At 40.8% G+C, this 12,280-nt stretch overlaps 1 protein-coding gene across 1 annotated transcript in view; it reads left to right on the top strand.

Annotated features, from left to right (window-relative positions):
• LOC144937460 (protein eyes shut homolog) overlaps positions 1–11,703 on the top strand; it is a 62,498-nt gene extending 50,795 nt beyond the window's left edge. The window contains exon 8 of the mRNA XM_078864709.1: positions 11,525–11,703. Coding sequence (XP_078720835.1) covers positions 11,525–11,703 — 179 coding nt within the window. The remainder of the gene's footprint in view (positions 1–11,524) is intronic.
• The last annotated feature ends 577 nt before the right edge of the window (positions 11,704–12,280 follow it).

Here is a 12,280-nt window from a genome sequence, read left to right as displayed (position 1 = left end):
ACATCAAAGAGGAATATGGAATGTGTGCAAAGAATGTCAAGTGTGCAAAAATGTAGAAGTGTGCACACAACCACGCAGAGATGCACGCTTGGAATTACAATGAGAGACAGAAGTTATAAGCAAGGGTGTGCTATTGCCTGGGCTGTTTTTTTATCACTGAGTTTTGAGTAATCCTTAAGTACATTTGACCGGTTTTTAATAAGGCATGTGCCTAATAGCTGTACGACTTTTTTTTTATAATCGTGACGCAATCATTGTCCTTGATTACTTTAATATCCACTGGTTCATGGCAGCAAGAAAGCCACGCTACAAACAAAGCTGGCCGTGAAGCTGATTTATTTTCAAATTAAGAACAATCTTGAACAATTAGTTAACTGTGCTACTCACAGGCAAGATTGTGTCTCAGATTGGCCCAGAACCTTAGATCTGTTCCTAACCTTTGACCCAACACCATGCACACGTGATGTCATTCCATCAATTGGCGCCTGTGACCACTAATTAGTGTAAAGTGCCCCAACACTTATAGATTAGGATGATAACCCCCATGACTGTTATTCTCAATTATATTTGCACACAACCTGTTAGCAACAAACGATGCATCAATAGGTGCCTTGTCTGTTCTGATATTATCCCCAATTTCATCACTCTTTTGTAAACATTCATTCTCCATCGTTTTTTAACGTTAACTACCAAGCAGCAAGCTCTTCAAAAACACGAGTTTCTTGCGTTTTTCAGTAACAACAGGTCTATCCTTGAAAACAGTTTAAAGTGATGGTTTCCTTTCACTGTCCACACTGACACATTATTTTGACTTCATATAAAAATGTTCCCTTTGACAAAATTTATATTAATTCTGTGGTCATGAATTTGACGCATTTGGATATCACCGAATGACCAATCTTCGATGGTCACATTGCTTTTGCTAAATTGCTACGCATAAGGAGTATTATGGGTTAAATTCGGAATCTGTTTACGAATTATGGAACATTGTCAAAGCTAATTTCCATCGCATTTGCATGCACCATATTCCCAAAGCGTTGGGTGGGTGCTTGTGGAGTCTTTTGACTGTCTGCAATGCAGCACGCTTCATGCGATCACACAGCACGCTGTGAGTTGCAATGCATTGTGCTTTTTTCTTGTCCTAATTATATAACTTGGGAAATGATGAACGGTTTGTGTAACTGTTAGGCATCATAAAACAATAATGCATTCATTTAATTATGGACATTTTTATTTATTAAATGTGGACAAATCGAGGCACTATTCAATATTTATATCATAATAACAAAAAATACGTTTGAAAATTTAAAACAAATGAAAGCCTATGCACATGGATATTGAATGACTGAAAAAAACATGTTGTATCTGTTATGATAGACTTGCCCTCAAAGAGCCTCATGTTTATTTTCATTCAGATGTCCTGTGTGTATGAAAATATGACAAAATATACATAGCTTTGTTCTGTTAGGAATAAGATTGCATCGGCATCAACATTATCAAGCAGCATCTGTTGACAGAGGTAATTCTGATGTTTGCAACAGTTCAGGGTCTACATGCTAAAATGAACATTGGGCAGTGTTCATTTCCATTTGTGGCCCTGAACTAGTGGTGGAAATTCCTCATCCCTATGGCAAGTACGATTATCCGAATAGAACAAATACTACTCTTCACACGTTTGATAATCAATTTATTGACAGGATGGGATTTTAATTTATGACAGTTTGACTATTAGTCAAGTGCCTTTTCATAGTGCCACCCAGCTGAATCTAATTTTTTTAAAGTAAGTAGAAAAGTAAAATCTGTAACATTCAACTCTTCATTTGCAACTTCGGCGGGTATGATATATTTGTATCGGGTTCGTTTGCACAAAACTCATAGAACTTGGTGCGATGCCTGCTTTTTCACGGGCGGAATTTTCTTAGGCGAAGCTAAAATACTTTGGCCACATAACCATGATGGATTGTGAACAATGACTGAGGGTGGCACTGGAGGGGAGTGCACCTAAGGAACGCTAAAGAGGTTGACCTAGAACAAGATGGTTGGACAAGCCTGGTCATCCAACAATGCAGGGAAATAGCAGACGTCAGAACTCAGTGGAAACACCGATACACGAAGGCTTCTGTTGTGGCCATTTCCACAATCGTTGACAATACTTCGGTAATGAGCAGTAATAATTGATACATCTTCTTCATTTCACCTAGGTAAAACAAGTGTTTCCGGGTCAACAAAAGAACATGCAATATTTTCTCCAGAGAATTCAAAGGGGAGAGAGACCGTGCGAGCATATATGAAAAAATAAGAATGGGGTTTACCCATTTTGTGCTAGCATATATTTGCAGGGTGTTGAAGCCATTTATTTTCTGCCAGCAGTGCTAGTTCCAGCCATTGGTAAATAGCTGTAGTATTTCATTTCCTCAGGAAAATAAAATAAAGTACCTTTCCCCAAAAGCTCACTTGACACTTGGAGCGATGCCAACATGGCACATGATCATTTGTTGCAAAAATTTAGACGTGGCATGTTGCAACCCGCTGGAGAAAAAAAAACCTTTGTTTTAAAGGTTTTATTTAGTGCAATTTTGCCACCTTGACATTCATTACATTTTAAATTATATCACAGACTACAAAAGTAATACTGTGGTGCCGTGAGCTGCCATGGGAAGTATTTTTCTCATTTTATTTACTTTATTTTTTAGCAAAATGGCGATTCATGGCTTGTTTGTAATAAATATGTATGTTTGTCGCTCGAAAGCTGGCTGTATATTGGAAAACCTCGCAAAGCGTTATTGCAAAGAATAGGAAAACTACGTCTCAGCATTTTATGAATCAAGATGTTTTCCCTGCAGTTGGTGGAAATATTTTATTGAGTTCTAATATCTAAGCATATGAGTATGCATCCTATGACCCCTGTGCATGTGCGTATGTATGTTGAATTTCTTTCTCAGCCGTACATAGCCAACCACGCTAATCAGAGGTGCATGTTTATTTGGGTTTATTTCGAACATTTCAATAGGATATATCTGCTGCAGCCAAAATGTGAGGATCTCCATGCTTAAATCAGCATTGGGATAGTACTCGTCGTCTTTGGCAGCTGTGAACGGGTTTTGGAGATTCGACATTTATTTGGTGGGGACAGTCTTTACATAAGCAACCACCATTGTTGACTTCTCACAAAGTGGTATAGTACTTATTTTATCAGCTCTGGAGGGATGGTGAACTGAATTGATTTCCAACCAGAATTTGAAGCCACAGCCTTCCAAACGGAAGTTTAGCGCTCCAACCAGTGCCACTTTGCTGATATACTGTACCTAAGATCTGGGAGGATTCATAAATAACTTTTTACAAAATGTCAGGACTCTACAAGGCACACATCTATATAAAAGTGACCATTGCAGTGAATGTTCAAATTTGGCAAATTTAGGCCTTCACTCCAAGTGGTGTTTTTCTGTTGAAATGTCTGCCTCACAACATACAGTAGCCCATTCGTATTTCTGAGCAGACAAATAATTAAAACCACCAAATCCTCATAATCCTCTACTCTAGTTTGAAGTTTCCTTCCGACCATGCTATCCTATTACCTGCTATTGTCATTGGCTGGTCCTTCTGTTGGTTTTAAGGAGTATTGATTAGAAATGTTAAAAAGGTGGACCTTAAGTTATTCTAAACTTTGCTTTTTTTCACGTGATTAATCTGAAGACTTCAAGTATGAGCTTACATTTTGTAATGTAAACATAATAAACTGTTGCATACCATTTACAACTTTTGATTGTATTATGATTATTGGGCTGATGTTACAATTGGGCCACAGCACAGGAGGGCTGAGTGCCACTACGGTCCTGCATGTCCGTTCGTGTTCATGAATAGCCCTTGGCACCAGGAGCGTGATTTTACACTACCTGGTGGCACTGACTTGCATAAAACTTACCATATTCATGAATCATGGCGTTGGTATCCAGACCATTGATTAATGGTTATTGTATCCAACAGTGGCATTTGACTAATATGTCACAATGTGTTGATGAGGCTTGGTGGAGTTAGAACTATTCCAGGGGTTGTCTTGGTTAAGAAAATTCCACTGTGACACATTGATCTAGAAACTGAACTATGTTTTATTTTACCAGGTAAAGCCGACTGATCTGTATAGCCCTTTTTTAGAAGTGACTGACCACAAATGATAGCTCAATGAAGTGGTTTATCACTTGGAAATTTATAGCAGCAAAATACTCTAAATGCATGTTTCTAAATGTGGGGGGAACAACCAGAGGATCCAGAGAAAAATCCACGCGATCACGGGGAGAACATGCAAACTCCAAATATACAGGTGTGAGGGTCGGGATCGAACCCACGATCTCAGGCGAGGTTGTTAACATCTTGCCACTGTGGCACCCCTTGAATAAAACAAGGCAATTAGATAATCGATTACATATTAGTTATTTTTGGTAATAAAACAAAATAATTGTTTTTGATAATAACACGTGTTTAAATACAAAATCGATACGGGTTGTATCCTTAAATGTGCGTGGGGTGATATGCTTGTCACGTTTATAGCCCTGAGCCAGAGGTGGAAAATCCACAATCCTTTGCCAGTGGAAATTCATCCGTAGGACAACTGCTGCTGATTTTCTGCAAAGTGGTACTTCTTGTATTGAGTAACGAAGGACTAAATATGAACCTGAACTGGGTTCTGAATGCATAAACGGCCAATAGCAAGTTGTGCACTCTACCCCCCATAACACCTGGATGGATTGTTTCAACACAGGTGGACTTTAAAATATACCGAAATGGCCTGCAGTTTAAATGAGAGGAAATGACAGATTTAAAATTTTCTAAACACAGAATGTTTTCAAGAGAAGAATTGTGTGCTCATTGCTGTTTTCTATAACTCCTTTTTGAAAAATGGGCTTTTAGTCCCGAAGGCTTTCTTGGACAAAAGAAATACAATACGTAAAACTGTAACAGGTCGTGTGGTGGGGCTTGTTCAATTTTAATGAGAATGGTCAAGTAATGCACTGGCTTGTTTGGCTGGTTTTGTTATCACGCCGCCAATGTGGCAGAGGTGTAATGTCATTGTGTTCTTTGTGTTGCTCCATCTAGACTGCCTGTTCTGCTGTCTAGTTCTGGGTGTGTGTGTGTGTGCATTAAGAAAAGAAATCACGCACAGATGGCTTGACCAACAATAATGAATCTTTGAACAAATCTTAACCAGAATGAGAATTATAGCATTTTCAACCACTGTGTAATTTTATTGTCCTTTGAATAATTCATGTGATGTCATGTAAATGTTATTCTGAATCCATAGCTTTTAAAGTTTAAACTATCAACAAAAACTGTGAAGAGAAAAGTAACACTGAGATGACTTCATTTATTTCCATACCATTATAAAACTTACAGACAGATGCTGTGTGCAAGTGTAACAACATATATTCTATAATTTATTTTGTTACATAGCAAAATTGACATCATAGCCATAATGAAGTCAATATTAGACGCTAACACATTTGATGAGTTCAACGTTGTTTTACTATAATAATCTTTGATATAGTTTTGAAACATCTTCAAATGATTTTTTTATGTTTCGCTTACATCTTGGATCAATTTTGCAAGGATCAAGAAAATTCGATTTGTTTTGCGCTTTGTATATCACATGGAGGTTTCATAAATATAGAATGTGGTTTAATTAATTTTAACGCAGACATAATCAAAATATAGCACCCTCATTTAAATCAATGAAACAATCTAACTCAGAGGAGATGATAGGACAGATTTATAATTACCTTTACAAATATATATTTATTAAAAAAAAGAATCTTAATATATTGACGTGCATGTGTCTCATATTTATAAAATCATCTGTTTTGTAAATTGTCATAAATTGTTTAATTAGTTATTCACATATTTAATGAGCGAATGTTAGCTTCAATTACTTGATTTTAGACACACATATTCTTTAATATTTACCAGTGTGCATATAATTAATATTTTACCATTAATATCACCATTGAAAATACATTACTTATGAAATTAATTATATTTTGTAATTCAGTAATGCACTTCAGATTGTTTTCTGGCAGCACATTGAAAAGAATGTAGCATTCTGTCAATGTTTATAAGCTCAGCTGTTCAATTTACACATTAAATGATATATTTTCGTGACCTTTTAAAGACCAATAGAGTGGACAGTACAATTACACTTATAAATGAAAACATTAAAATAATAAAAACGAGCAATCACTAATTGTGGCCTGATGAGAATTAATTTCTCCCCAAGGAAACAGCAGTATTTAAATAAATTGCATCTCCGGGATTAATTAACAAAACCTATTATAGTGTGCGACGTGTGTTGTATGTATAATGGCTCTGTGCAAAAAATAATTACAGGCAGTACATAAAAGTAGATGGCTGCAACTTGTTAGTTATTGTGAAATTGTCTTGGTCAGTATTGCCCTTATCTTCTCTCCCACACCTGGTCTTCTGCTGCCCTGTTATTCACGTTTGGCACTATTTATGTCTCATATAAAAAAAAAAACAGTAAATGTTGTGACAGAATCGAATTTTGAAGTTTTCAGCACTTGTGGTGAATACCCAGTTAGGCCTTATGGAAATTATTTCCATGTTTTTATCAATTTACCTTGACTATTTTAAATTTGTTTTAAATAAAACATCGCAATGCGACCACATCTCAAGATGCTGTACACATATATAGGGGACATGCACTCTGATGTGCCTTGGACGGTATTGCCAAAATTCTAGATCAAAGTGGGCTCCCAAATTTAAAAGCGTGTTGGATGGCGATCATCTGCTATTATCTATTCCGAGCCAAAAGTGGAAATTCAACACTCTATTCCAATGTCTTGGTCGGATGAGCCAGTGTTGACTCTTGACCAAGTTATTAATGTTAACAACCTTGGGTACATGATTGGGTGAGCCAACCCTCAGCGATAACTTGAGCTATTAACCTTCAGATTGTGAGTAAGGTGCTTTTCCCCACAGTGCCAGTTGGTCAGTTATTATTTTATTATTCATGATACTGTTTAGTATTTGCATATATAACAATAATACTTTCATTTTATGTAGCGTCATTCATACCAACAGCATCCCACAACGCTGTACATTAATTATATATAAGCAGAAAATCCTATATATGCTGTTGGCTATGTATGTATTTATATATATTGAACTTCTTTCGCACCCCACATAGCCAACTGTGCTAATCGGAGGTAAGTCCTGTGCAAAAGAAGCCCAGCACACACACACGCACACGCTTACATACAAAGCAATGAAAACCCTACTACCAAGCAAAATCTAAAATAAAATTAAGCAATAACGAAATTAAGAAATTAGTCCATTAGGTCACATACCAGACCACACAATCCCAACTTCCCAACCAAGCCAGGAAACCTTCGCAGGAGGGAGCGGTAGATGAGCGTTCTTTTAATTTATTCTGCCCCCCTCGCCCCACAAATTGTTATTCCAAATGTGCTGTCGGTGTCGTGTCACGAGTTAAAGGGTTCATTCAGAACACTCAGAGCGGTGCACCAACCCGCTGTCGAGAACACCCCGCGGAAAAATGTTAAATGAAACATTCTCCGATATCCACGCAAGTGACCTCTTATCCTTGCATTTTTCCTTCTCTCGAGATGTCAAGCTGAATTATATTTTAAATTTTAATGGGGGGGGGGGGGTTGCAGTCGCTAATAATCAGAATGAGATCATCAACTCGCTATGCCTGAGAAAATGGTTTAATCGCAGGTGGCTGGACGGATGATTTAAAACCGAGATCTCAGAAGTGCTGGCTCATTGCTTTGATCCTGAGTCATCTGTCCACGTCTTGGACTAAAAACTCATGTGATTAGGTTTTTTTGTACTCAATCGTTTGTAGACATCTACAGCTCTGTTCCTGCAACTGTTAGCTATAAAATGGACATTGAATATCCAGTGGCATTGTTCCCAAGAGTAAGCTGATTTGTGCATGTGGCAGCCAGATTCTGATATTTTTTTCATGGCCTGCAATAAATCGGCTAATAATAACTTCTTTTAATGATTAACCATACTTTCGGAAAATAGATAGTGCAGCTTAATTGGTCTTCCATTTTAGATAATTATAAAAACAAATAATATAAAATCCTCCATTGTACGGGAAAATGGCACTAAGCCTCTGCTGGGCCATTGCAGATTTTAGAGCGCGTAAGTGACATGGTAGATCAATCTTCGGCGAAGCTAACTCGAAGCCATATCCGTACAAACCATAACAGTAGATGCGAATAGAAAATAAACAAACAAAATCATCAGGTATGTGACTGTGGTCACCCAGAAGAGACCATGGAACAACGAACGACTCAATGCCCGATTCACATATGTAGTGGGTACAAATGGAGAGAGAGACTTCTCTGGAGGCAACACGTTTATTATAACAATAACAAAAGCCCTAACACAAAGGGGCATCGGCCCCTTCCACCAGGTAACCTAAGGCGGTAGTCCATCCGGGCTAACGAGCCCTAACACAACTCAGGAGGCTATCAGAGACCGGACCCCGACTAGGGTCCGGGCCTTGTCTTCGGGGCTTCAGGTCTTCAGGTGTACAACAGCAGCCAGACCCATTCAGGGGTCCGGCTTATATAGTCAGTCCCGGGGCTTACTCCGCCCCTAGCCACGCCTCTCTTCTCGAGCCTTCGAGAGGGACCTGGTCCTGGTCCCAGCGGCCCCCGGGGTGGTGCCACCGGTCACCAGGCCTCTTCGTTCATACAGAGTACCACGGCCCCCTGTGAACCTTTCCACCATACCTGGCACTCTCGTGCAATTGATGGCATTGCACGTGAAGTGCAATGCCATCCATCCTTGATACACACAGCCGGGCTCACGCATCATGTAGAGGCATCCCACGATGCCACGACACATAGATGAAGGAGGCATCAGCAGAGCGATGCACCATTCCGTTACTCCTGACGCAACCATCTGGCTCAACCACTTTGGTGTGAAATTATAGCTACACATCAACAGCAGCCATACAAAATGAAGAACAGTGGCACAAATTATAGTTTACAGAATGATTGTTTCTTGTATTGTTTGGTGTTGGCAGGTGTGAAGAGGTGAGGGTGTTTGAGGTGAAAATTGTGCATTGTTGATAGCGATGGCGCGTAATGTAGTCGAGCATGTTTGTTTGTGGAGTCTTGATTGAGGGTGGCTTTATTTCAAGAATGTTTTCCAAGTATAAGAATAGATTTTACCCTTTTTCTGGCAACAAAACTGAAACCTCTGTACGAGGAATCATGTCTGCATTAACCACAATACTTGTGCTCAGAATGCTGATGTAGTGACATCGGGGATGTCACTGTATGGTGCCGGCCCCGAAGGGCCGTGGCGTGCGATGCACCGTCATCGCGTACACCCCGTGGTGGGTGTAGTACCAGCCCTAGTGGGGCTTGGTGAGCGCTGGGATAGGGCGGGCACCACGCATAGCGTGTGGTGGGGGCTCCCACAAGGGGGAGCGGGAGAGTGTCAGCCCAAGGACAGGGTTGCCTCGGGCCATGGCACTCTGGTTGACCCTGCAGACACGTGATCCGGAGTGTCCACAGAGAGGCCCCCAGATGGGGGTACTAGGGGGTGATCACATGTCCATGGAGAGCTCTCGAGAGGGATCGAGGGGGATCTAGAAGGCTTCAGAAGGTGGGCGGGGCCAGGGGTGGACGGTCCTTGAGAGGGGACGGGGTCGCTGCGTTCTATAAGCTGGAAGTTCTACGTCTCAAGCTGGAAGCTCTACGTCCTATGAGGCACCAACACGTGGTCGCGGACCCGAGTGAGGGCCCGACCCTTCGTAGCAGTAACTCATCTGTATAGGGTAGTCAGCTGGGTGGCCACAACCCTAGGCTGTATCTGGTGAAGGGGCAGTTACCCCCTTTGTGTTACGTGTTACAAATAAATGTGTTGCCTCTAAAAGGAACAACGTCTGTGACTCAGTTGGACTCACGACACAAACAAAAAACATACTCTGATAATATATGCATTGTCCTTGAAACTGATTGGTCCACACCAGAGACAGATTTCTATTGAGCCTCATCTCAATTGGTGCTAGACCAGATGACGCCAAAAGGCGTTAGACCAGAGAACGCCTTTTGGCGTCCTCTGGTCTAACACCGTTTGAGACAAGGCTCAAAAGAAATCTGTCTCTGGTGTGGACCAATCAGTTTCAAGGACAATGCATATATTATCAGAGCATGTTTTTTGTTTGCATTCTGACCACAATAATTGTGGTTAATGCACACATGATTCATTGTAAAAAGGTTTCAGTTTTGTTGCCAGTAAAAAGGGGAAAAAACCTATTCTTATATTTTGGTACTAGCAAAGGAGGTCCCATTATGTAAATGTTTTCCAAGGTTACTTTTTTTTCTCATGAATGGAATCAGAAACTATAGGAAAAGCATGTTGAATCGCATTTTTCATTATTCTTTTTTTTTACCAGCCACCACTGGCCTCGTCTCCACACATCTTTTCATTCAATCATTTCATTACGGTCTTGCTCAGTGAGCGAAGGAAAAAGCTGCCAATTTTCTGGCCACTATTGTTCAGTGTTAGGAACTCAACTATGCATACACAAAGCACATGGTATGTTTATGTGTGTGCAAAGTATTTGCTATTTTGTTCTACGTGAGTGCTTTTGCTGCACTAACAGATGTAGTTTATGCCAAAAAAGTACTCTAACTTAATGTGAAACTGCCCAACAATATACTTTTCGAAATAATGGCAGCAAAATTGCAAGAGTCTATGACTCACTTAAGCTTTAATTATTCTGCAAAACTGGCATGTCAACTGCCATGGATTATTGTGAATGTAAAAGTTTCACAAAGTAAAAATAATGCACACATCCTTGGAGCCTTTGTTTTTAAGCTATACAGTATGTTTTAATTCGAGACACTTCGAATACAGGTTTCCCTTCGATACACTCCAAAATAAAGGTGCACAAAGTGAAATCGACTAGCATTGATCACACAGTCACCCAACCCACAATGCATCGCATGAGACAGCTGCATGTCGAGTAGCACGTGCGGTCCTGTGTACACAACGTCCCGCGTTCTTTCCACAATACAATGGCAGCAGGAGTCAGTTCATCAATAGCACTCTTGCTATTGCTCTCCCATGAAGTGGTACTTATTTGAAAATTGTGAGTCACCACACGAACGTGGGGACCATTCCTAAACCTTAGACCAGTCTTAAATATCTGAACCCAGAACGGAAATGACCTGGCCAACCCCCCCCCCCCTGATACCATCAATGTCCATGGCAATACCGGCCGGAATGTCAGGATGTTGCAATGTATGATGTGAGGGAGGATGTGGAATAAACAAATATTTTATATGACAAAAAGGTCATAAATAAATATTTTATGATCGCACAGGTGTATTTTGAATACCGAATTTTCAAGGAAATAGAAGAGTCGGGGGGGCGGCGGAGGGTGTCACCCAAAGTCACCAAGCACTTCTGCTATGCCGCTGGCACTTCTGCTGCCGCTGCTGCTTTCACGCTCACTCCTCAGGGGCGCTGTGCGACGAGAACGTGGACGAGTGCGCGTCCGCCCCGTGCCTGCACCAAGCGGCGTGCGCCAACCGGCCGGGCGGCGGCTACTCGTGTGAGTGCCTCCCCGGCTACACGGGCGCTCGCTGCGACATCTACGCGGACGAGTGTGCCTCTGCGCCATGCCGGAACGGCCGGTGAGTTGCGCTCCCCCTCCCCCCTGCCCCCCCTCTGTCCCGCCCTGTCCTCCCTGCCCCCGTCTCTTGGATGGGCTCCTATATTTCAAGCCGAGATGATGAAGCGTCGCGTCCCCCCTGCGCAGTGGCATTGGGACTCCCAAAGCAAGGGTAGAAGTTGATCATTTATCACCGTTTGATGTATGCTGCCATTAAACTGTGTTGATTGTTGAGGCATGTATCTTTTCTGGCAGGATGACATTAAAATTAGGCACGTCAAATTTTCAATAATGTTGTTTTGCCAAGAGTATGTGTTCAATAAAAAAAAATTCGTCTCAAGAACAAAAATATAACGAAACATCCAGGAACCAAGATGGCAGCAGTAAGGCACATAACGATTCAATCAAAATACATCTTACGTTCTAAATTTATCCATCAAATTGTGCACACGAGGTTCCATTATTTCAAACAATACTCATGTTACATTTAGGCTAATGGAGTTAACTTATCTGCGCACAGGTGATAGGGCAAGCAATACAAATGAGATGGCACAAAACAGCCAGATTTACATTTGTGGTACAACTCCGGTCTTGGGCTGGAGT

This window comes from Lampetra fluviatilis, chromosome 2, assembly GCF_964198595.1.
Source record: "Lampetra fluviatilis chromosome 2, kcLamFluv1.1, whole genome shotgun sequence".
Classification (NCBI taxonomy): domain Eukaryota; kingdom Metazoa; phylum Chordata; class Hyperoartia; order Petromyzontiformes; family Petromyzontidae; genus Lampetra; species Lampetra fluviatilis.
This window is presented reverse-complemented; position numbering and strand designations above follow the sequence as displayed.